Genomic DNA, 25,680 nt, shown 5'->3' on the forward strand with positions numbered 1-25,680 from the left:
ATAACCTGAGCGGAAATCAAGAGTCAGATGCTCAATCAACTAAACGCCCCAGGCGCCCCTATCTTTGGGTTTTAAAAAATATTTTTGTAAAAAATAAAAATAATAATATAAAATACAAAAATACATATGTTTTTGTAAATCCATGGGTTTTTTTTTTTTCCCCATACTAATGACGTAGGACTAAAGAAATGAATAAACTAAAAATTCACCTCCATTTGACACATGAATATGGAAGCACCTGATACTTGGGCAGTTCAGAGCACTTCAAAGTTATGAAGCTACTTCCTAAAAGAACTTCATCTGGATAATTTGGAAAGCTAAAAAATTTTGCCACTCTCCTTCCATATTCAGCATTCATCATGGAAACAGCAGTCTTTATTTACTGCATCATTCAGTAATTCCATGCATGTCAAGTGAAGGCAGGAAGGGATCAATGGCATAAAGACATCAAAGAGCTTACTGAGGGAGAAAAAATATATACCCAAAACAAAAAATCTAATTTTGTAAGACAGAGTGGGATGAGTAGGGAAATGAGTGGGGAAAAAATGTCTCAGAAATTCCCAAGAGGGAGAGGATTTCTGGCTGCAGAGATTTCCGGTTGCAGATTTCTGGCTGTATCCTCCTCTACAAAGGTAGAAGAGTCTCATTGGAATCAAGTTCACAGTTCTAAACTGAGAGAGACAGTAAAGGTGGAGAGGCCACAGGCATAAACCGTTCTTCAAGAATTTAGAGATGATCGGAAAGAGTAAGGTGGGATAATAGCTGCAAGGAATGGAAAGAAAAAGAAGAAATTAATTTGTTTCAAGAAGAGAAGAGAAAGAGCCAGGGGCACAAGAGCAATTAAAAGATGCAACAAACATTCTGGAGGGAAGAATCATTTCTCAGGCTCATAGAACACACAAGCGGAGGGGGCTCAAGTTCATGTGCCTGAGGTCCTTTTTATGTGCCCACACTTAACAGCTACTGAGCAAGCAATTTAACCTATCTGGTGCTCTTAAACCATTCAGATGGGGAAATAAAATTGACTCAAACTTTGGGGTTTTCTTCCCCCTTTAAAAAAATCTGATGTTTAGGGGCGCCTGGGTGGCGCAGTCGGTTAAGCGTCCGACTTCAGCCAGGTCACGATCTCGCGGTCCGTGAGTTCGAGCCCCGCGTCAGGCTCTGGGCTGATGGCTCGGAGCCTGGAGCCTGTTTCCGATGCTGTGTCTCCCTCTCTCTGTGGCCCTCCCCCGTTCATGCTCTGTCTCTTTCTGTCCCAAAAATAAATAAACGTTGAAAAAAAAAAAATGAAAAAAAAAAAAATCTGATGTTTAAGTGAGATAAAATCTGGAAGTCACCATCCCTAAAACTACCATCTATGAGTATGCCATTAAGGAGAAGAAACTGTGTAACTGCTCATTGTTAAATTAATTGCACTAACCAAAGCTTCCTTCCAGGAACCTCACAAGAAAACAAATGTGCATGAGAAATATTTCAAACCTGCTGAATGATTGCTATGCATTAAAACCAAAACACACTAATAGTTGTATGAAAGCGGCTAACAAAATAAAAATCCAATTCGTAAGATTCACTGTGGTCAGAATAGTTTGCTCCGTCCAGACCAGAAGTAATAGCATACATAAAATATCAGGTGAGAGAGCTGTTTCACTGTAGTCCACCCCACCATTGAAGTTAAATTCCTTCTCTCTAATGAACAGACTGTGTGGACACAACAGCTCAAGTGGACTCAAGGTAACTGTCTGGGTCAACAGTCCTATTTTGAAGATACAGATCTTGCTAAGTCTCATTCCAAACACAGGTGGAAGCCACCTCCCTGTGCCCTCCTGCTGCTTTCTCCCCAGGTCATGTCTCTCAAATTGGTTCTTTGAGGGCCCCTGGGAACTGTTCTAACTTTGTCTTAGGAACTTGCATGGTTGCTTCTTGAGGTAATTTCTGGTGCATATATTCCAGGATAGACATCTGCTGAACTCCCAGTTAAATGTTCCCACTCTAAACATCTGTAAAGTGTCCTTATTTCACAGGGAACTTTGTGTTTTCTGAACAGGTGCCCTTAAGGATAAATGACTGTTTTCCTTGGAGACTCAAGTACTGAAATAGGATATGAAATTCCATAGCAGTAAGCACTGTAAAATATTCATAACTGCCCAGTCCAGCCTTTTCATGGCCTTTTACTAAAACTGACAGGCGCTTATATAATTTGGTCTGTCGGAAGCCCACACCTTAGGATTCAAGGCTTACTGCAGTAGCCCTACTTCTCACAGCCTACCATCTAGGAAGGGGACCCAGGCTGCTAAGTCCCTTGTGCCAGTCTCTCTAATGAATCTGCTACCAAAGAAGGCCGGGTATGAGCCCAATGTTCTGAGCCATCCATGTTGAAGGTTAGCGCACCACAGGTGAGTTGCTGCACGCTCTGTGGCAGTGTATAACACTTCGATGGCCACTGTCCCACAGCCTCCATCTACCAACATCTTTCCTACGGACTCGTGAACATCCTCACTGAGCACCTACAATTCCAGTTTCGCTGACCAAAGCTGGCCCATCATTGGCTAGGTTTCTCACCCATGGAAAGTCTGAGAAAGGGTGGAACTCCTTTAGTCCCTGACATGTCTAATCCCTCATTTTGCTGAATACAACTATGTGCTTGTGAGAGTAGTAGCTATCATGAAAGAAACTTTGGAGGAACCAACTTCTAGATCAAATGATCAGTCTTCTGCTTCCTTCGGGTAGTACATCATTTCCCATTGGTTTGTGTTGGTTCCTTTATCACATGCTTACACATATATATGGAATTTTATATATACACATATGCACCCCAATACCTCTTGGAAGGCTACATCTTCTCATGTAATCTATTATTTACATCAATTGCCCCCCCAAAATGAAACTATAATGCTTTAACTACTATAGCTCAAACTATTTTTAGATTTCTGGTAGGTCAAGTGTCTCTCCACTCTTCATCTTTTCCAAAAATGTCTGGGTCTTTCTCACTACTTTATTATTTTCAGTCAAATTTTAGAGTCATTTGGCCATCTTCCAAACAATGTATCTGTGTTACATTTATAAGTAAATTTTGGAAGAATTATTTTTGTGTGAAACAAAAATACAAATATGAAAAAAATGACAACTGTTTGAAAGAGTGTTGAAAGAAAATCATTCTCTGTAACAACAAACCCAGTAAGGTGTTACTTCCCCACCGCAAGATTTCTTTCCTCACTGTTAGGAGAAAATGAAATATTTCCAACATTGCTTCATTAGTGTATGATTTTGCCAGCAAAAGAGCAATGAGAAAAGAACTCTTATATACTTGTGGAGGGAAGTATGCGATACGCACTCTGGAAAACAGTTTAGCCATATATCTAAAACCTTTACCAAGAGTGTTTACTAGTCTTTGGCTCATTAATTTCATTTTGGGAAATCTATCTTAAACAAATCATCAGATATACAATTTAATATTTATGTACAAGATGTTCCTTGTTAAATTATTTAGCAAAAACAAAACATGACAAAACAACAGATATAACCTAAATTAGTGAATGATTAATAAAAGGCAAATAAATTAGGCCTTATTCAAATGACAGGTTATCCATCTGTTGAAAGACAATGTATTTGTTCCTCATATTAAGCAGGGAAAAACAAGATTTTAAGTATTACATTCAGCATGACCCAAAAGCAACATGTAAAAAGTATATACATATACATATATATATACATATATATATATGCATATATGTATGTGTGTGTGTATAGACACACATATATACACATATACACAGCTATATATACACCAGAAAAACATATGCTGGCATATATGGTAGTTCAGAACATGGGCTTTAGAAACAAACAGACCCAGTTCAAACTCCAACTGTGCTACTTTCCAGCTGCGTATCCTTGGGCAAGTTAGTTAACCTTTCTGTCCCTCAGAATGCCCACCTGGAAAATGAGGATAAAATACATGGTACCTACTTTACAAAGTTGAATTAACATTAAATGCATTAACTCATAAAAATGGCCTAGCACCAAGCCTGCCACACTGCAAACACTCACTAACTACCAGCTATTATTAGCATCAATAAACATGGAAAGGAGCAGAAAGAAATGTACCAAAATGCTAACAAGGTTTATCTCTGGGTGGCAAAATTCCAAGTCCTTTTAATTTTCTCTTTTATACTCTTTTTGTTTTCCGAAGTTTCTCTAAGTATGATGGAATCAGAAAGAAAACTGTGTTATGAAAAAGAATATTTGATTAATTATTAGGAACTGCCACGAGCACAGGCGGATGAACACAGGAAGACAGCAACAGACTGGTCAGAGAGCGCGCAATGCCTTCCGCGCATGTCCGCGTTCTCTGCGGCTGCCGCCCGCCTCCGGAAGCCTCGCTACTCACAGGCGCAGTCCCTCGGAAGCCGTCCTCCCCAGTGTTGGTCACAGGAAACTCGCCCTGCCAAATGTTGGCATAATGTTGGCCTTTCGGCTGCAGTTTGTTGCCCCAGGGGAAAAGTCTGTCAGAAGAGACACAGGCATCAGCCTGTCAAACAGGCACAGGCTTCTGGATTAAAGTCAAGAGAAGGAATGCAATGAAAGAGAGGGCATTGCTCACTTGTTCTGAGTGAACTACGTTTTACATTTCAAATATATAAATAAATAAAGCTTTTAACCAGAACTGTTTTGCTTTTGAAACTTCCGCACAACCAGCTCATGTCAAGTTCACCACAATCTCCGTGTTTCCCGGGTACTAGAGAGGCCTGCAATAAGTCACATAGCTAAAAGAAGGGCTTATAGAAGGCTGGGAAAGTAGGCATCATTGTGGACTTATATGGTAGCACAATCAGGCAGTATCACACCACACTTTTTTAAAAAGCCTCTGCTATTTTAAGGAGCCTTTCCTAGAAGATGTGACCCAAACATGAGCTTTCTGTCTCATGGTTCTAGAAGCAGAGAAATACCACTGCTTCAGGACATGCCTAAAATAAGAAAATCCTAAACGCAAGGCAGCCTGCCAAGAGGCTCTGAGGAGGACTCTGTAAGATCATAGGGAGATGAATGCGTGAAGCACCCTTTGGGGCTGCAGGGAGCCCACTTCACCTGACGCTTTGGTGACCCAGGCATCAGTGTCTCCTAGTAAGTTCATGCAGATGAAGAAAGCCTAGGAAGAAAAAGCTCTTGTTTTCAATCAACTTTCTAACCGAAGTAAGTTCCACAGATTTAGAAAAAGGTCAACACATAGTTAGGCAAGGTGAGACCCTCCGAGTACCTGTTTTGCAGGCCTCCTCGACAGCTGTATTCCCACTCAGCTTCCGTGGGCAGCCGCTTTCCCGCCCACGTGCAGTAGGCCACGGCATCGTTCCAGGAGACATGCAGAACTGGATGATCAGGCCTGGGGAAGAGCAAAGGCAGAGTGTAGAGGGGCACGAACTAGAACAGGAAACAGAAACCAGCTTCAGCAAAGCGCCTATAATCACCCTCAGTCCAATCTGGGTGTCCAATCTCAGTCCAATCAAACCCCCAGCTGTGCCACATCTGTCACCTTCCACCACAGGTGTCTGACATCCGAGTCTCCCAAATGGGTTATAATCCTCCTTGGAACTAGACTTAAAACATGTCCTCCCCAGCAGGCAGGCCTAGACCCCCAGAGAATCTCACTTGGTACACTGGGTGTGGAGATGCACCCCCCATGTCCCCCTCGAAGGAAGGAGTGCTGTTCCAGCTGCTGGGAGTGCCCCTTCAGGGTCTCCCACAGCTGTGGAGAGTCACCTAAGAACAGCCAATGACGAACCACAGTAGGGGCATAAAGGTCCAGCCATTTCAGAACACCCACAGCTCCGTCCTACAGGCCCTATTTACCCCAAAGCCCTCAAAGGGATCAGTGGGGACTTCTTGGGCCTACATTATAATCTCAACTTTTCCCTCTGCACAATCTTGCTTTTCCCCTCCTCTGCACAGGTTGCTTGGCTTTAAACTTTGTGCCTTTCTACTACAGATTAGTCAGCTATATGCACCTCCTGCTAGCAGATACCGAATGAGTATTTTTTCTAAGGGCACAGAAGGATAAGGAAGGTTAGGGGGAAAGTTTGCAAATAAGGGGATCCGCACGTTCATACAGCACTAGATAATTCTAATTCCCTGTTCACCTTTTTTCAAGTGAGCTACACACTCCTAGTCCATTCCTTAAACACCTCTGAATTCCCTCCAGCAATTACACCATGACTTTCATTTATTCCTTCAACATATGTTTACTGAGTACCTGTTATGTGTCAGTTACTGTTTTCAGCAATCAGAGACATACTTTGCTAAGAAAATATACTCAGTGGAAAAAATACATTCCCCTCTGGGTTTTCCTTCTGCCTTAGCTTTTTCTTCTATTAAGTTCATGAAAGAAAATACCACTTGGGAGCTAAGAGGCCCAGTCAACCTGTGGTGCCCAAGAATTCTATGACTTTCTGCCTCACAGTCTATTTCTACCACGAAGGCTGCCAGCTCAGGCTTTGCAAGGTTTCTGCCCTTCGTCAAGGGGCTATATCCCTAAAGCTGAACTTCATGAGCTCTTAGCTCCCTGACAATGAGGGCAATAACCAGGGATGTTGTTAAAAATAGAGGCTCAAAATTCCCATCAGAAAAAGTGGGTTAGGAGAACAGTTTTCTTAGGCTGTTGAGATGCTGAGTCCTGACCCAACCTTTCTCCATCTCCAGGGCTTAAAGTGCTACTCTATTTTTGCTTGAGATAATTATTTCCTTGCCACCCTGGAGACTGGCTGACCGACTTGCAGCTCTGTGGTTTTTCAGTCAGATGGTGGCCTCAAAGTATGTCAGTCCAGGACTGGAGATAACATGAATCCTATACCCAAGGCTTGAGTTTCCACAGTGACCACCTGGCCAGACACAACTACTTATCCACAGCACAGATGGTCTTCTTCCTCATCGTGACCCACTCATAGGAGAGAGCAAACAGACAGGTTGCAAACATTAAATATGTCAAGAGATTTATAATAGGCCTGTCAAAGGAGGAAAAAATTTTGCAAAGCAAACTCTTTGAGAGGCCAAATGAGGAAGAAAGAGGTCACTTGTTAGGAGCCTTCTATGAGTTACAACAGTGTTTGGGTCTCCACATATGTTATTTCCTGCTATGTTATTTTCCTACCAACCAACGAGAGTTGGTCATTAGCACTCTTTTACAGATGAAGATGGCCACCGAGTTCCTTTTCAACAGCACAGGAATCTTTTTAGCAATTAAAAATGTCCACCAGGGAAAGAACCACCAGCCTCACCTGTGTCGAACAGTAGAGTCTGGTCCTTCTGGGTGTCTCCAGTTAGCGCCTTTAACAGGTAACCACCAGGGAGCAGCTGCAACCTCAAAGCAACACCCAGAAAAGCTGAGGTTAGTTAGGATGACTTTAGAAAAACAATGACTCAGTATGTGCAGAAAAAAATCTGACTTATGATCTTCAACTTCCATATCAGTTACCAAACAAATACTTTTACCAGACTATCAAAAATAAATCTTCAACAAAAAAGTATTATTTCATATCAAAAAGCACCACAATGACTGAATAGACATGTATTTAAATGATGTGTATCTCCAAGAATTGTTTAAAAGAGGAAGTGCTAGCTAAACCTCTATAATCTCTAACAAGTGAGAGACAGGCAGTACTGCTCCTGTTTAAAACATGGGGAAACAGAGTTAACCTTACAAGTATGTGCTGGGCTGAAGGTCCAACCCAGGTGGTCAGATATCAAGCTGAAGCATAGGGTGAAAAGCTGCAGTGTGCTTTCAAAAGACCCTGGTTCAATTTCTAGCCCAACATCAGATGTGCAGCCCCAAGCAAGTTCACTGTTTATCTGGCTTCATCTGCAAAATGGGCGCAGGACCCTGGCCTCACCTACCTCAGAGGTTGAATTAGATAGGGAAGTGCTCAGCCAGATGTTCCCAGGACCTTAATTCCTACTTTACAGTTCCAGTTACCCAAGTAAAATACCAAGTGGGCCTCATTTATTGACTGGTTAAGAGCTTGGCTTTGGAACCAGTCAAAACAAGAGTCAAATCACTCATGATGTGACCCCTAGCAACCTACTGAACCTCCCAAGGCCTGTTTTCATACTTTTAGATGGAGACAGTAACAATACCTACCTCATGGGTTATGACAAGGAGGAAACATAACATATATGAAGGGCTTACGAGTATGCCTGGCACTAGCATGCACTCAGTACAGAGAACTCATCTCAACCATGGCCTCATGACAGGAGGAGAGTCATAAAACATCTTCATCACCACTGTTCCTAATACTAACCGAAGAACAGAAATTTGCAAATGACTCTTGTAATATAAACCGAAGTAGACTCAAGGTTGTCCCCATGACAATGCTACTGTCAGTCATTTGCTCCCTGATGAGCTGGGTTGAGTGGAAGAGAAGGGGGAAGTGTTTCTGCTAACAATTACAGCAATCACTGAAAACACCAAACTCTGTTCTTGTTCTTTTTTTCATATCAGCACAATCAAAACATTCATGGGATTCCAATCACAACCTGATGGGAAAAAACAAATTCTCTTATATTTTTCAATGATACAGGCATTATGTCCTTAAAGGACACTATTGCAAGGTGTTTTATTTTTCTGAGACCAGGAGAGGCGAAAGGCATGGCTTATTTCTGTTTCAAGTATGGCGCTGCAGACACTTAAATCTGGGGATGTTCTCACTGACTTGACTGCTGGATGCTTAGGGTCCAGCGACAGGTAACCCCTTCCATGTCAAGGGCAAAGGTGCATAGAAAGCTGAGGTTTTCCCACTTTCGAGTTTCAGTAACTTCAGATCACTCACCCAACCCCAACCCACCCCCAACACTGATCAGAGAGGGCACCAGAAGTTCTATTTCTTAAAATAATAAAAGAAGTAAAGAAGACAAATGTGACAAAATGTTAACCTTTGTTAAATCTGGGTGGAAGAAATGAGATTGCCTAATTTTCTTGTACCTTTTGTGTTTTGAAACATTTCATCAGTAGCAACTATTTTTAAAAAACTGACTTATTGATCTATTCTTCTACTGATGGGCATTTGGGTGGGTTCCAGTTCAGGGCTATCTATTTTGAACAGTGTTTACTTCTATCAACATTTTTAGGTGCTCCTGACTTTCAGCAAGTATACATATGCATTTCTGTGGACTGCACACCACAGAGTGGCACTGCTGAATATGCACAGCTTTAGCGAAGACAACCAAACCCAAGCCCGAATGGCACATGTGCTCCAAGGTTTCCAGCCCCTTCTTCAGAGGGGAGCTTCCATGGACCTGGCTGATGTAGAGCAGACCCTGGTACGGCTGCTCCAAGGGCCTCTTAGACTGTTTCCTTTCCTCTCCTCTTCCCCTCAATTCACCCTGGTTACAAATATTTGCTGAACACCCACTGTCGGCCAGCACTGAGCCTGATTCCTAAAAGATTTCTTCCACTCCAGGAATCCTCAGAGTATGAGTTAAGACAGTATATTGAGGGGCACCAGGGTGGCTCAGTCAGTTAAGCGTCAGATTCTTGGTTTTGGCTCAGGTCATGATCTCGTGGTTTGTGGGTTCGAGCCCCACGTCGGGCTCTGCACTAACAGCGCAGAGCCTGCTTGGGATTCTGTCTCCCTGTCTCTCTGTCCCTCCCCCGCTCATTCTCTGTCTCTCTCTCTCTCAAAATGAAAGACAAGACAGTATATCGATAGTTTTTAAATTATCTTGTTTATCTTACATGGTTCATTGCACAAAGTGGGGAACAAAATGTGGACCTAGTCACTTCATTTTCCTTTAAAAATGTCTACAAAACTCAAACTGGTGGATCTAGGTACCACCTTACACACACTAGTGCTATAGGTCTGACTCAGTTTCCTCCCCACCACACACACACACTTTCTCTCATTCTAAATATCTGCTTTTCACTTCTCCCAGGATTTCTCTTCTCCGGAACCTTTCACATTATCTTAGCAACGCATCCCAAACAGACCCCTAGCTTACATGACTTGAATTCATGGAGGTTCACAATGATCAACAATCTCAGGGATGTGCACAGTGAAACACGAAGAACAGACTGGCTTGAGATGGGGAGGGGACACCACAGTAACACTGCCCTCATCCAAAGGCCACAACCTAGTTTTTCTCCAAGATACTAAGACCTGAGGTAAGTATGCAAAGATAGATCTACAGTATTATAGTATTATTTCTAATTAAAAATTACAAAGTAACCCAGCCTTGGCAGCCATCCATCCAAAGGAATACTGTACAGTTATCAAAAGATACTCCAAGGTGGAAATATGTATATAATGTGTTATAAAGATAACCTATAGAATAGGATATGTATTTGATTCTGTAAAATATATGCATACGAATGTATATGTAGTATACTCAGAAAAAAAGTCTGGAAGAATATACTTGCAATTATGGGGGTCAAGACTAGAGGAGTAATATGTTTTTTTAAGAATGAGTGTGTATTACGATAATAAGAGTTCTCAACCTCAGCAATGACTGACATATTAGACCAAGTAATTCCTTGTTGTAAGGGGATGTCTTGTGCCCTGTAGGATGTTTAGTAGCAACCCTGACCTCCCCCCACTAGATGCCAATAGCACCCTCCCCCTAATTGCGGGAGCCTAAAATGTCTCCAGACATTGCCAAATGCACCCTGGGAGGTGCAAAATAACCCACTGCACTATGGTAATCAGGAAAAAAAAAAAAAAAAAAGATCGTCTTTCTTAAATGTTAATATATAGTTCATAGAGGCATAGTAGTAAGAGCATCCTATCCTGGAGCCTGGCTACCTGAGTCTGAACAATAGCACCACATTTTACAAGCTGCATGATCTTGGGTTTCTTAGTTTAACCTTTCTAGGTCTCAGTTTCCTCATTTGTAAAATGGGATAATAATACTTCTATCCTCTTCCTTGGGTTGTTGTGAGGATTAAATAAAGAAATGTACATAAAGAGCTTAGAACAGTGCCTGGTACAGAGTAAGAATTACGTAAGTGTTAGCTCTCATTATTACTGTTATTCATTTACACTATTGCATGTTGCAATATTCTCTTAGAACTTTTGAAGAATATATATTCTATCAGTGAAAATTTGCCCCCTAATACTTCTTCAGCATGAGCCCCAGCCACCCCCCAGTTCAACCTTTTCAGAAGATAGGCTGAGAAATTAGAACATGTGTCATTTCCAAAGAATTCTCAAGAAGAGTGTATAGTTGTCAACTTTCATCACAATCATGATGTGAGAACCATCTACACATAAACTAACCCATTCCCTGAAGCAAGTAGCACCACTGAGTTGGGGGGTGGGGAGGAAGAGGGTAGGGTATAGAGGATGCAGGAGGAATCCACAGTCGCCAAGCCCTAAGCCAGACGAAGCTTTGGGACCTATAAGAGTACCTATACCACATGCCTATCTGTGATAAAGACCTTAAGTCTTCACTGTAATCATCAGATACACAGTCAGGAACGATCTCCCCATCTGACACATGATGAAGAAAAAACAGGTAATCAAAGTCACCCCACAGGAGAGGACCAGTGCAATCAGAGGTAGGACATCACTTATCCTGGGAATCACGCTCTGGGAAAGCCATGATGTTTTCCAGCCCAATTTTAGGCAAACCCCATCCAAGGTCACTAGATGCCTTCCTTTTTCCAATTGTTACTGTTAACACTACGTTTTTAAAAACTTGTTCTTGAACTCCTGGTTTGTCTTGAAAATAAATGCTATCCTACCATGTTGAGGAACTTATGAAACAAATAACTTCTGAGAGCCATATATGAGTCAGCTAATCAAGGTCATACTGCAAATTATGGTATCTCTAAGCTCCTTTACTTCAACAGCAAGGGTCTGCAGGTGTGTTGCTCACAGAGTCGAGCAGACTGGCATGTATGATAAGCCTCGTCCTACAAAAAGGACTTTTTTTTTTTAAATGTGGTTGCCCACCTACCCATTTTCTGTTCAACTGAGACAATTCCACAGTTACAGCACTCCCTTATATCCAGGGGGAAAAGGATTTTAACTTGACCTATTTCTACTCAACCATCTCCATAGCAACTGTCTTGGGTTTTAAGTTGAAACAGCTGTACCAGACAGCTAGTGACCAATTACAATGTAAATAGAAGCCATGTGAGTATTGATGTCCCCTTGAGAAATGGACTTCCTGGCGCAAAGACATCTTTTCTCACCTCTCCCTAGGGAATTATAGTAACAGTTTAAAGAAAACAAATGGAGAAGATATCAAAGGCATCTTTATTCTTGCCAGAGGTGGTAAATTATGCTTCTTATACACACACAGCCTAGAATACAGTCGGCACAGGAAAAAGAGCACTGTGTAATTATGCATATTCAAGTGTAAAGATGTCAGGTTCACAACTTTACAGCTGTTCTCTTAAAAACTAAATGCATTTAAACAAGCAAATTAAAAAGATGGACATTTCTTGAAACAGTTTAAATATGACAGTTACCCCTATAAAAACAGCCTGGGAGAAGTTTCAACTGACACTAGTGAACAATGAGAAATTATAGACCTGTTCAAATTCACGAAGTGTAAGTTAAAACCGGAGGAGAATCCAGCAACTGAAGGAATCAAACAAAATAGAAAGCACACAGTGAGTTAAAAATCTCTTCCTTCAGGGGCCCCTGGGTGGCTCAGTCAGTTAAGCATCTGACTCTTGATTTTGGCTCAAGTCATGATCTCAGAATTTGTGAATTCAAGCCCCACATTGGGCTCTGTGCTGACAGTGCAGAGACTGCTTGGGATTCTCTGTCTCCCTCTCTCTCTTCCCCTCCCTACCCATGTGTGCGTGCTCGCTCTCTCTCTCAAAAATAAACAAACAAACAATTAAAAATAAAAGAACTAGGCTTTAATAAAGAACAAAAATGAATTCATCATTGAAATAGGTAGGCAGTCAATTCTGAAGGCTTATTTTAAATTAAATCCTAAATTAGGTATTCATTAACAGAATTTGTGTGACAGAAAAAGGCATACTTTTTCACACAGAGTACAAATATTTATGAAATTTAAGACATATATGAAAATTTTCAATACTTTTTGCTTCAGTTCTTAGTGAAATTCCTCATGCTAGAATGCACTACATTCCCACGGCATCAATCAGTATACTCTAAATATTCATTACACATCCTTAAGAGAGAAGTGGGTAGATAGCCTATATATAGTCATTCACTATATGTAACATGAAAAAAATCGCTCAAAGAATCACTGGGCTCAAAGAATCCTTAAATATGATCTAGTTTGTCTCCTTTTTTTTTTTATCTTATTTTTTCCTTCCCTTCCCCCCATGTTCATCTGTTTTGTTTCTCAAATTCCACATATGAGTGAAATCATATGATATTTGTCTTTCTCTGACTGACTTATTTTGCTTATCATAATACATTACCCATAAGAGACTCTTAAATACAGAGAACAAACTGAGGGTTGCAGGAGGGGAGTTGTGTGGGGGGATGGGCTACCTGGGTGATGGGCATTAAGGAAGGCACTTGTTGGAATGAGCATTGAGTGTTATATGTAGGCAATGAATCACTATATTCTACCCCTGAAACCACTACTACACTATATGTTAACTAACTTGGATTTAAATAAAAAATAAATACATTTTAAAATTTTTTTTTAAATAAAATAAGTGCTCTAGTTTACTTCTCAGTTGTATGAAGAAAGTTGATTTGGGATTTTTAAAAAAAAGAGAAAGAAAAGGATTTTTTTTAATATATATATTTTTTACTTCTTTAGGCAAAGAGGTGTCCATGTAAATCAACATAACAGCAATTTGATAATACTCAGCAGAAGACTACATCATATGCACACACAGCGAGGAGACCGGCTGAGTTGCTTAGCTTATTTGTACATCCAGAGGAAGGAACAGAATGTAGTCATTAAAAATTATATGCAGGAAAAATGTAAAAATGTAATTGCTTAGATAAATGTTTACCCTACACAGAAAATGAAAAAAGCCACTTATAAGTATGTGTAGACAAGTCTACTTAAAAATGTGTTTACAGACAGACACCATAAACACACCCCAAGAAAAGATTAGTAGTACATATACTGAAGTGTCTGCGATGGTTATTTCTGGGTAGTGAGATTATGGATAATATTTAATGTTCTTTTGTGGGCACCATTTTTAATTTGTAAATTATCTACACTGAACATATTTTTACTCAGCTTTTCTGTTTTCTTTTAACAGAGGTAAAAGACTTAAGTTTGCAATGAAACACCAAAAAATAATCAATATTAAAAATATTTATTAATTTAATTAAAAATTATTTATATCCACCATTCTTCTGCAAACTTTATTATTTTTAATGTTTATTTAATTTTGAGAAAGAGAGAGCAGGGAAGAGGCAGAGAGAGAAGGAGCAGAGCATCTGAAACGGGCTCTGTGCTCACAGCAGATAGCCCAATACAGGGCTCAAACTCACCAACCGTGAGATCATGACCTAAGCCAAAGTAGGACGCTAAACTGACTGAGCCACCCAGGTGCCCCTGCAAATTTTATTTTTATATTCATCTTCCAGTTTCATCAATCAGTGTACACATTTTTACATATTTTTCCCAAATTATATATTGATTGTTTTCATTCATTTTACTAAATATTTTCCTATTTTTAATCTGGACTTCACAACAAACATTTTTAGTGGCCACACACAATATTTTGTCATCTTGATATATCATAATTTACCAAATAATCTCCTAACACTGAACCACTCAAGTTATATTAAACTTTGTTGCTCTTGGGGGGGGGGGGGCAGCTATTACAGATAACAATACAGTAAACATCTTCAAACACCTTTACTTACATTTTGAATTTTTTTTGCTTCTGCTAAATTTCCAGAAATAGTACCTAAGAGTATATCTCTATAGTTCTTTCTAAAACTCATTTTTAAAAATCTTCAACATTAATAGATTTTGTGAGTAGTTTCCCTCTGCAAAGAGGGCTGAGTATATGTAAAAAAAAATCATGGCACTCCACAGCAAGGTATTTATTACAATTCTTTACAAGGAGGCTCCATTTAGGCTCCTTAAATTGTTAGTGGCTTACTTAGATCCTTTTCAATGTATAATACAGGGAAATTGCACAAAGTCTGAATGCCATTTGATTTTTTTCTTCATGCCTTCCAAGTTCTGAAGCTTCTGAGAAAAAAAAGGGCAAACAGAAGACAGAATGTAGAAAAAGCATCCTAAGAATGGGAGATTTTGGAGGTAAATCAGAAAATGAATAATCCTGCCTGTTTTTTGGAAAAGAGAAGAAAAAGAGGAGAATCATCACCCCCCAAAGTATCATGATAAAGGGGACAGGACTCTTGCTGCAAAGGCAATCAAGGTCCACAGTCAGAGATGATCTATCTACTTCCTAACTGTGGTTTAGCGACAGGCATCTGCAGAGGGTCACACAGCGTGGTGGTTCAACTCCTGTCCCTTGAAACTAGAGGCTACTAGGGGCGCCTGGGTGACTCAGTCGGTTAAGCATCCGACTTCAGCTCAGGTCATGATCTCGCGGTCTGTGAGTGCAAGCCCTGCATCGGGCTCTGTGCTGACAGCTCAGAGCCTGGAGCCTGTTTCAGATTCCGTGTCTCCCTCTCTTTCTGACCCTCTCCCATTTATACTCTGTCTCTCTCTGTCTCGAAAATAAATAATAAATGTTAGAAAGAAAAAAAAAAAAGAAACTAGAGGCTACTACTGAGCTAGCCCATCTCAGCCTAGGGCTGCAGGACCACAGAACAAATTCTGAATACTCCACAGGGCTAACTTCTTCAGGTTACCAGCCCGACATGTACGTTTCACTCTGCAGCTGGACACTGTGCCAGAGGCAGCATAGTGAATGCTGATTCTCCTTGTGGTGACAACACACAATATAGGAAACATATGCATAATTTTTAACAACATTGTGTATCTTGCAAAGCTCTGCTAGAGTTGGGGAAGCAAAGACGAGCTTGGCAGGGAGTGGAAACCTGGCTCTACACTCAGGGATGCCATGTTTTCCCAGTATGACTGCATGCTTAACACAGGCATGCTTACAATGCTGCAGGGTTTTAAAGGTGGGATGGATCTGGGAGGCCATCTATTTAAACTTCCTCATTTTACAGATGAAAAAATAAGCCCTGAAAAGCAGCAGGCAAATCCAGGAAAAGAACTTACAACTGCAGATTTTCAGTTCATAACTCTTTTCTACTATCCAAGCATTTTCCAACAGCTGTTTCCTAATAGTTTACAAGATGTTGGTAGGTGAAGGGGGAGGTGGTGGTGGAGGTGGGGAGGCTCCACAGTCACAGCAGTCTAAGTAGTTAGGAAGGCACAGGGTCAATCAAGTTAAACAAGTTTATTATTATTATTATTATTATTATTATTATTGCAGAACTTTTCAAAATCTTTAAACTGTAACATGTAATTAAGTTTTGAATAAAGGGATATAGTATGCATCTGAGCCCAGTAGTTCACCAAGTTGTTAGTAGGTTCCAATCCTGCCTCTCCTACTATTTACTAGCGATGTGACATTGGGCAAGTTACTGAACCTCTCTGAGCCATGGTTTCCTCAATCAGTAAAATTAGTACACTAAGAAATCTTATCTAATATACTAGATATTAGTAATATACTAGTAACATCTAGTCAGTTTATTACTAGAAATCTATAAAATTAATTCACAATGGGGGCACCTTGGTGGCTCAGCCAGTTAAGTGTCCAACTTCAGCTCAGGTCACGATCTCACAGTTTGTGGGTTCAAGCACCAAGTCAGTCTCTGCACTGACAGAGCCTAGAGCCTGCTTCAGATTCAGTGCCCACCTCTCTTTCTGCCCCTCCCCCATTCATGCTCTGTCTCTCTCTCTCTCTCTCTCTCAAAAATAAAAATAAACATTTAAAAAAAAACTAATTCACAATGGTTTCATTCACTCATTCATTCATTCACTCAATAAACATTCCATGAACATCTGCCCTACGCCAGCCCTGTGCTGGGCCCAGGAGGTGCAGAAACGAAGCATACAATCTGGGGGTGAAGGCAAACAAATGAGTAGATGACTTTAAGCCTGCATTAAATACTGTGACCAAGAGGAACTGGATGAGCTATGGGAGCCCAAGGAGGGGCACCCAACCACAGTCAGGGGATGCTACTTTGCAAATGCTTCCCATAGGAGGTGAGAAGGAAGAGCAAGTGAAGCAGGGAAGGAGTGGGTAGGGCATTCCACACAGGAAGCTGCCTGCATTGTAAGTGTACTTCACTTAATCAGAAAAGTTGGGCATCAATATTTTTGGTTCAATAAAACATACCACAGATCTTCAGAACCTTAGATCTGAATGGAATGTCAAGAGGTCACGTGATTTCAACTTTTATACCCAAAGGCATCCTTTCTACAGTGTCCCTAGGAGGATAGGTAAGGTAGGATAAACACTGGTCCTCATGTGATGGAGCAGTCCAGATTTATACCTCTTATCCAGCATAATTAAGAGCATCCCATTTCACTCTCAAAAGTGTCCTGATTTGGACAATAAATTGTATGGTCACTCTATCAATAGATGGTCTCCCTGTCTCAGCTTGAACAATTCGGGTGACCGACACCACTTCCTCACAGGCAGTCCCTCATGTCTAGGTCATTCTAGTAAACAGAAGATTCCTAATCAATGGTTAAAATGAAATGCCTTCCAGGGGCGCCTGGGTGGCGCAGTCGGTTAAGCGTCCGACTTCAGCCAGGTCACGATCTCGCCGTCCGTGAGTTCGAGCCCCGCGTCAGGCTCTGGGCTGATGGCTCAGAGCCTGGAGCCTGTTTCCGATTCTGTGTCTCCCTCTCTCTCTGCCCCTCCCCCGTTCATGCTCTGTCTCTCTCTGTCCCAAAAATAAATAAACGTTGAAAAAAAAAATTAAAAAAAAAAAAAATGAAATGCCTTCCAGAGGCCTTCCAACTGCTGGCACTCATTAGGCTCCCAAGGATCACATGGAATAAATCAAATTCCTTTCAGATCACCTTTCAGACATTTGTAGAATAATTATAATTCAGTCAACTCTTAGTTTTCACTAGGTTCAGTAATTTCTCCAACCTTCTCCAGGTTCTCTACCATCTCAAAGGCAATCACCATCTCCCCAGCTTCTCAGGCCAAAACGTAGTAGTCATACTTGAGTCCCTCCTCTCCTTCTCCCCTTATGGGTTCAGATGTACTTCCAAATATCAGACCACTTTGAGCATCTCTACTCCTACCACCCTGCTCTACAGCAATCAAGTCTCACCAACTGTGACAAAACCCATGCAGAAGCCAGAGCAACCTCTTTACTTTTTTTTTAATTTAAATTTTTATTAGTTAACATATAGTGCAGTATTGGTTTCAGGAGTAGAATTCAGTGATTCATCAGTTACAGACAACATCCAGTGCTCATCCCAAGTACCCTCCTTAATGTCCATCAACCATCTAGCCCATCACCCATGCACCTCCCTCCATCAACCCTCAGTTTGTTTTCTAACATTAAGAGTCTCTTGTGGTTTCCCTCTCTTCTCTTCCCCACCCCTTCCCATATGTTCATCTGTTTTGTTTCTTAAACTCCACATATGAGTGAAATCATATGGTATTTGTCTTTCTCTGATTGACTTTGTTTAGTGTAATACATTGTGGCTTCACCCACGTCATTGCAAATGGCAAGATTTCATTCTTTTTGATGGCTGAGTAATAGTCTACTGTGTATATATACCGCATCTTCTTTATCCATTCATCAGTCAACGAACATTTGGCTCTCTCCATAGTTTGGCTATTGTTGATACAATACAGAGCAGAGCAGCCTCTTTAAAATGTTAACTAGGTCCGGGGCACCTGGGTGGCTCAGTTGGTTGAGTGACTGACTTCGGCTCAGGTCATGATCTCATGGTTTGTGAGCTCGAACCCCACGTCAGGCTCTGTGCTGACAGCTCAGAACCTGGAGCCTGCTTCGGATTCTGTGTCTCCCTCTCTCTCTCTGCTCCTCCCCCACTCATGCTCTGTCTCTCTCTGTCTCAGAAATAAACAAAAAAAGTTTTTATTGAATGTTAACTAGGTCCAATGGCTTCTCACTGCACTGAAGAAGAAACCCAAACTTCTCTAAGGCTGCAGAGCCCTATGTAATCCACTTGCCACCTATTTTTCCAACCTAACCATCAACTTACATCACAATCCCCCTCGTTCATCACTCCCTCATTACTGGTCATGCTGGCTCCTATTCCTCATTTAGGTTTCTGCTCAAGTGTCAGAGAAGCCATCCCAGACCCCACAAATAAAAGAGCCAAAAGAACCCGACCACAGTACATTACAGCCACTTTCTATCCTGTTACTCTCTTTACTTTATTCATAGACCTTTAGCATAGTCCATTACAACTTCACTTGTTTAGAGTCTTATAGAGTTCAACCTTCAAGAGACTGAGGACTCATACCTGCTTCCCTGTTGTATCCACAGCACTCAGAACACTGCCTCGCCCATAGCACATACGAGATAAACATTTGTTTAATGAATAAATTCACCTGTTCCTGAGGTTTCCATGTTTTCCAAACCCCTCCCCACTTTGGGTGACCATGTTCTGGATAAATACCAATTTTAGATATAGTCTTTCAATGGGATGTCCTTTTGTAAAGAGAGAGACTCAGCTCCTGGCTTATGAGTTTTACACAGTGGGAAAGGTCCTATACTGGTTCTCATGGACTAATAGGTAGGTACCACCCTCGACATTATCCAGAACTGAGGCAAACCATTTCCCCTCCTGGGCCATAACTGCCTCATCTATAAAGAAAGGGTTTTTTGCCAAATGGTTTTGAAAGTTCCATTGACTCAAAATTCTCATTTTTGCATAACTTCTTCTTAAAGCTGGATCTCTCCTAGGCATGACTGCCTACTCAATAGTCAATCTTTGTCTCACTTTAGAGGTTTACAATGCAGACACCAATATTTGGGAGGTACGGGGATGTGAGAATCATTATTATTTCTTCATTGAAGTCAAATCACAAAAGACCTAGGACTTGGAAAGAAACTTAAGGGGGTACCTGGGTGGCTCAGTTACTTAAATGTCCAACTCTTGATCTCAGCTCAGGTTTTGATGTCAGAGTGGTGACTTCAAGCCCCGTGTTGGGTTCTGTGCTGGGTATGAAGCCTACTAGAAGAAGAAGTAGGAGAAGAGTAAGAGGAGGAAGAAGATGGAAAAGAAAGAGAAGAAGAGGAAGAGGAGGAGAAGGAAGAGGAGGAGGAGAAACTTAAGGACTCCTTAAAGAGATATTTCAAGTCTGAGCCTCTAGAACCCCAATATGCCTTGCCTCATTCACACTCATTCTGATCAGGTGCCTTGTTTCAGAGCAGGTTGGAAAAAAAAAAAACTATGCCCTGTTATCCTATTGTATTGGGTTCTCACCTTCCAGGGTTATCAGGCTTTGCTTCCTGAGCCTACACCACACATTGACTCCTCAATCAGACAGACAACTATTCTTTTCAAAAACAGACACAAAATACAGTTGTGTGACTGTGTTTTCTTCTTATCTTATCCCGTCAGCCACCCCTGGACCACTCTTCCCAAATAACTCAGTTACTGTGAACCTACCTCAACCCCGATTGACTAAGCCAGTGTTTTCTTGCCAAGAAAAAGCAACTTTCCAACATGAGACAGGTCATGTGAGGTCTGAGCCCCGTAGCTTTCAAAAACTAAATGCTCTAATGGATGATACCCAAATGGCATTCTTTCATTTTTTTGGCAAATATTTATTAGGTGCTTAAGTGATAGTTACTATGCTGGGGACATAGTGGTATAGTGCATTCTCACACACCATTATAGAAGATACCTGGTAAAGGGGAAGGCATTCAACAAATACCTACAGAAACAATTATAAGTGAGACAACTGACATAAAAAGAAAGCACAAGAAGCGACAAGAATAAATGGAACAATCTAAATCTGGAATATGGGACAAGAGAAAGCCATTTGAAATGGACTTCCCAGAGTAAATGTAGCTAAGACCAGACCATAGAAGGCTGAAGGTGAGTAGCCAGAGCATAGGAACATAATAAGTCCTTCACCAGATGCTTTGCTCTAGTTGATCCCAAAATTAGTTATTCCATATCTGCAAGGCTTCCCTTAAATGCCTCTTCCTCACACAGTCCTTTCCTGGTCAACAACAAATGCAGCTCTCCAGGCACCTCCCCTAACTGCTCCATAGCACTCCTTACCACAGCACCTGTCCATGCCCTTCCCAATTCATTTCTCAATGTTATTTCATGCTACCTCCAGGACATTCCACGATGGTATGGATCTCACATACTCTCATTCTTTTTGAAAATTTGAAAAAACATGATGTATGTGTCTTCGTTTTTATTTCTCTAAAACATTTGATATAAAAAATTCATAAATCAGAAAAAAAACATCTAATTTTGGTTTAGAGCCTATATGACCCCATCCCTTAAATTGTGAGCCTGTAAAGGGCAACAGGGTGGAATATCTTCCATTTCTGTATTCTCAGGAATAGCAAAGTATCTGGAGGACAGTAGGACATTTTTGATTGTTTGCTAAAGAGGCCACATTTTAAGCCAAAAAGCAAACTTTCAAACAGAGGGAGGTAGACTCATTTCCATCACTAGAAGAAGTCAAAGAACACACCACAGGGATAATGGCAGGTAATTAAGGAGGCATGAATCCAAACAACTACTCAAAAAATACGTCACTGTACATAGTCAAAAGAATTGAAAGCAGGCACTCAGACACTTGTAGACCAATGTTCACAGCAGCATTATTCACAAAAGCCAAAACAGCTATTAGATGTTAAATAGCCAGAAACAGCACAAATGTCCATTAACAGATGAACAGATAAACAAAATGTGGTCTATAGAAACAATGGAATATCATTCAGCCTTAAAGAGATGAAATCTAATACATGCTCTAACATAAATGAAACTTGAAGACATTTTGCTAAGTCATGTAAGCCAGAAACAAAAGGACATTTCTATGAGACACGGAGAGTAAAGAAACTTATAGAGAGACCAAGTACAATTAAGGTTACCAGGTGATGGGAGGGAAGGGAGAATGTGAAGTTATTGCTTCATGGGTACAGAGTTTCTGTAAGGGATGGTCAACAAATTCAGAAAAAATACAGTGATGATGACTGCATGACATTGGGAATGACTTACTGCCAGCGAACTGTATGCTCAAAAATGGTTAAAAAAGGGCGCCTGAGTGACTCAGTCGGTTAAGCGTCCAACTTCAGCTCAGGTCGTGATCTCGATTCGTGAGTTCCAGCCCCACATCGGGCTCTGTGCCGACAGCTCAGAGCCTGGAACCTGCTTCAGATTCTGTGTCTCCCTCTCTCTCTGCCCCACATCCCACTCACACTCTGTCTCTCAAAAATAAATAAACATTAAAAAAAATTTTTTTAATGGTTAAAATGTTAAATTTTATGTTTTTGTATATTTTCACCACCCCCACTAAAAAAAAAAAAAAGAAAAAAAAGAAAAAAAGAAAAGGAAAGGATGTATCACTGATATTTCTCCAGCCAAGGACTCTGAGATAATCCAAGAGGATTTATTCCACAATACCAAATCCTTTCAAAATATCATTACAACTTGGCAGAGTGCTATATATGATGTTATCAAATCTTACAAATGGGCAACAGTAAAGCAAAGCAAAGAAAATTTAACTCAATTTTCAATTAGAGATAGCACACTGGAAGAAGCCAGCATAATGACATTTACTAAAAGACTTTTTATGTGCTAAGTACTGTAGTAGGTGGTTCTTTGTACATGAATTTGATCTTTACAATACTCTCCTAGTTAGGCATTATTACCCATACAAGAAATTGATTAAAAGAAGCAAAATGCTAGTTACAGTAAAGAAAAAAATAATTAACCACAGTGATGCACTGGCAAAAAAGGAATGAAGAAACAAAACTACAAAATCACCACTGGCAGTAAACAAGACAAAACTTGGGGTCTACACCTAACCAGGTTACCAGATTAACTCCCGTTAAAAAAAAAAACAAAAAAAAACACCCCAACATTTTCCTGAGAATTATATCAAGATCAGAAACTCAACACTGAAGGGAAAAGAAAATGAACCAGTGCCATCCATAAGATACCCCAGATGGAATTATCAAAGACTATTTTTAAGGGCATGGAGCCCAACACAGGGTATGAACTCACAACCCTGAGATCAAGAATTGTACACTGAACCGACCAAGCCACCCAGGCACCCCGGAATTACCAAAGACTTTAAAGCAGCTATTACAATCATCAGCTATGAGGTAAAGGTGAATATTCTTGAAATGAATAGATAGGTAGGAGTTATCAGCAGAGAAACAGGAACTATTTTTTAAAAAGAAACTTTAGAGGGGCGCCTGGGTGGCTCAGTCGGTTAAGCGGCCGACTTCGGCTCAGGTCATGATCTGGCGGTCCGTGAGTTTGAGCCCCGCATCCGGCTCTGTGCTGACAGCTCAGAGCCTGGAGCCTGTTTCAGATTCTGTGTCTCCCTCTATCTGACCCTCCCCCGTTCATGCTCTGTCTCTCTCTGTCTCAAAAATAAATAAATGTTAAAAAAATAAAAAAATTTTAAAAAAATAAAAAAACTTTAGAATTGCAAGATATAATATCTAAAATTAAAAATTCACTGGATAGGCTCAAGAGCACAATGACAATAACAGAAAAGGGGGAACTTGAAGATGTATCAATAGAAAGTACACAATCTAGGGGCGCCTGGGTGGCGCAGTCGGTTAAGCGTCCGACTTCAGCCAGGTCACGATCTCGCGGTCCGTGAGTTCGAGCCCCGCGTCAGGCTCTGGGCTGATGGCTCGGAGCCTGGAGCCTGTTTCCGATTCTGTGTCTCCCTCTCTCTCTGCCCCTCCCCCGTTCATGCTCTGTCTCTCTCTGTCCCAAAAATAAATAAACGTTGAAAAAAAAATTTTTTTAAAAAAGAAAGTACACAATCTAAAGAACAGAGAGAAAAAAACAATTTTAAAACAATGAAGAAAGCCTTAGGAACCTGTAGGATAATATCTACATGGGATAACACCCATGGATTGTAGTCCTAAAAAGAAAGGAGACATTAATGTTGAAAAAAATAATTGCCAAAATGGCTGAAAACTCCCCTAATGTGGTTAAAGCCATAAATCTACAGACCAAGGACCTCAAAAAATAGGATAATCCCTAAATCCTAAGAAAACCCCAAATGTCCAAATCATAATCAAACTACAAAGACAAGATTTTTTTTTTATTTTTTTAATGTTTATTTATTTTTGAGAGAGGGAGAAAGGGAGAGCATGGGCAGGGGAGGGGCAGAGAGAGAGGGGGACACACAATCTGAAGCAGGCTCCAGGCTCTGAGCTGCCAGCACAGAGCCTGATGCGGGGCTCGAACTCACAAACTGCGAGATTATGACCTGATCCGAAGTCTGATGCTTAACCGACTGAGCCATCCGGGTGCCCTAAGATTTTTTAAGTCTTGAAAGGAGCCAGAAAATAATGACACTAATAGAAATAAGAGAACAGTGATTGAACTGGTGCTATCAGAAACCACATGACTAGAAAAGAGTCAAACATTTTCAAAGTGATGAAAGAAGTGCCAACCCAGAGATCTGTTGTATCCAGTGAGAACATCCTTCAGGAATGAAGGGGACATAAAGACATGTCTCATCTCAGATGAGAACAAACTAAGAGAATTCATGGATATAAGACTTGTTCTCACATAAATGCTAACAGAAGTTATTTAGGTTGAAAGGAGATAATACCAGAGGAAAACAGGCAACTTCTGAAATAAAGAACAACAGAAATGGTTTGGATAAATATAATAGATTACTTTTCTTCTTTAAATTAAAAATATAGGGGCACCTGGGTGGCTCAGTCGGTTAAGCATCCGACTTGGGCTCAGATCATGATCTCACTGTTCATGAGTTTAAGCCCCGTGTCAGGCTCTGTGCTGACAGCTCAGAGCCTGGAGCCAGCTTCAGATTCTATGTCTCCCTCTCTCTCTCTCTCTCTGCCCCTCCCCCACTCGTGCTCTGTCTCTCTCTCTCTCTCACTCAAAATTAAATAAACATTAAATATATGTGTATATATATATATATATATATGATGTTGCAAACAAAAATTATAACACCATCTTGGGTCTTTTCAATGTATAGAGATGTACTATATATGCCAAGTATAGCACAGGGGTAAAGGAACCTATATGGTTATGAGGTACTTACATTTACTTGAAGCATTAAAACGTTAACTCTATGATAGACTGTGAGAAGTTATGTACACATCTTGTAATCCTTATGGCAACTACTAATATTACCAAAGACATAGCCAAAAAGCAACGAAAATTAAAATAAAATATATAAATGGAATATATATACCTATAGATTCAAAAGTGGGTTTAAGAGATTGACAAGGGCTGACTCACACCTAACTGGAGTCCCTAAGAGGGGTAAGTGAGAATGAAGAAAAAGCAATATTGAAAACAATAATGGTTAAGAATAGTCTGAAGTTGGGGTGCCTGGGTGTTGGTTAAATGTCCAGCTCAGGTCTTGATCTCAGGGTCGTGAGTTGGAGCCTCGCGTTGGGCTCCACATGGGGCATGAAGCCTACTTAAAAAAAAAAAAAAAAAAAAAAAAAAAAGAGTCCACAGTTGTTTAAGAAACAGTCCTCAGATCCAGGACACCCAATGACACTCAAGCTGGATAAATGATAGAAATCAACAACTATAAATATCACAGTCCAAATG

At 40.7% G+C, this 25,680-nt stretch overlaps 1 protein-coding gene across 1 annotated transcript in view; it reads right to left on the reverse strand.

The window, feature by feature from the left end:
• Positions 1 to 25,680, reverse strand: part of SUMF1 (sulfatase modifying factor 1) — a 94,916-nt gene that overhangs the window by 41,258 nt on the left and 27,978 nt on the right. The window contains exons 4-6 of the mRNA XM_030307279.1: positions 7,263 to 7,345; positions 5,252 to 5,374; positions 4,385 to 4,499 (exon numbers count right to left, since the gene is read on the reverse strand). Coding sequence (XP_030163139.1) covers positions 4,385 to 4,499; positions 5,252 to 5,374; positions 7,263 to 7,345 — 321 coding nt within the window. The remainder of the gene's footprint in view (positions 1 to 4,384; positions 4,500 to 5,251; positions 5,375 to 7,262; positions 7,346 to 25,680) is intronic.

Source organism: Lynx canadensis, chromosome A2 (assembly GCF_007474595.2).
Source record: "Lynx canadensis isolate LIC74 chromosome A2, mLynCan4.pri.v2, whole genome shotgun sequence".
NCBI lineage: Eukaryota > Metazoa > Chordata > Mammalia > Carnivora > Felidae > Lynx > Lynx canadensis.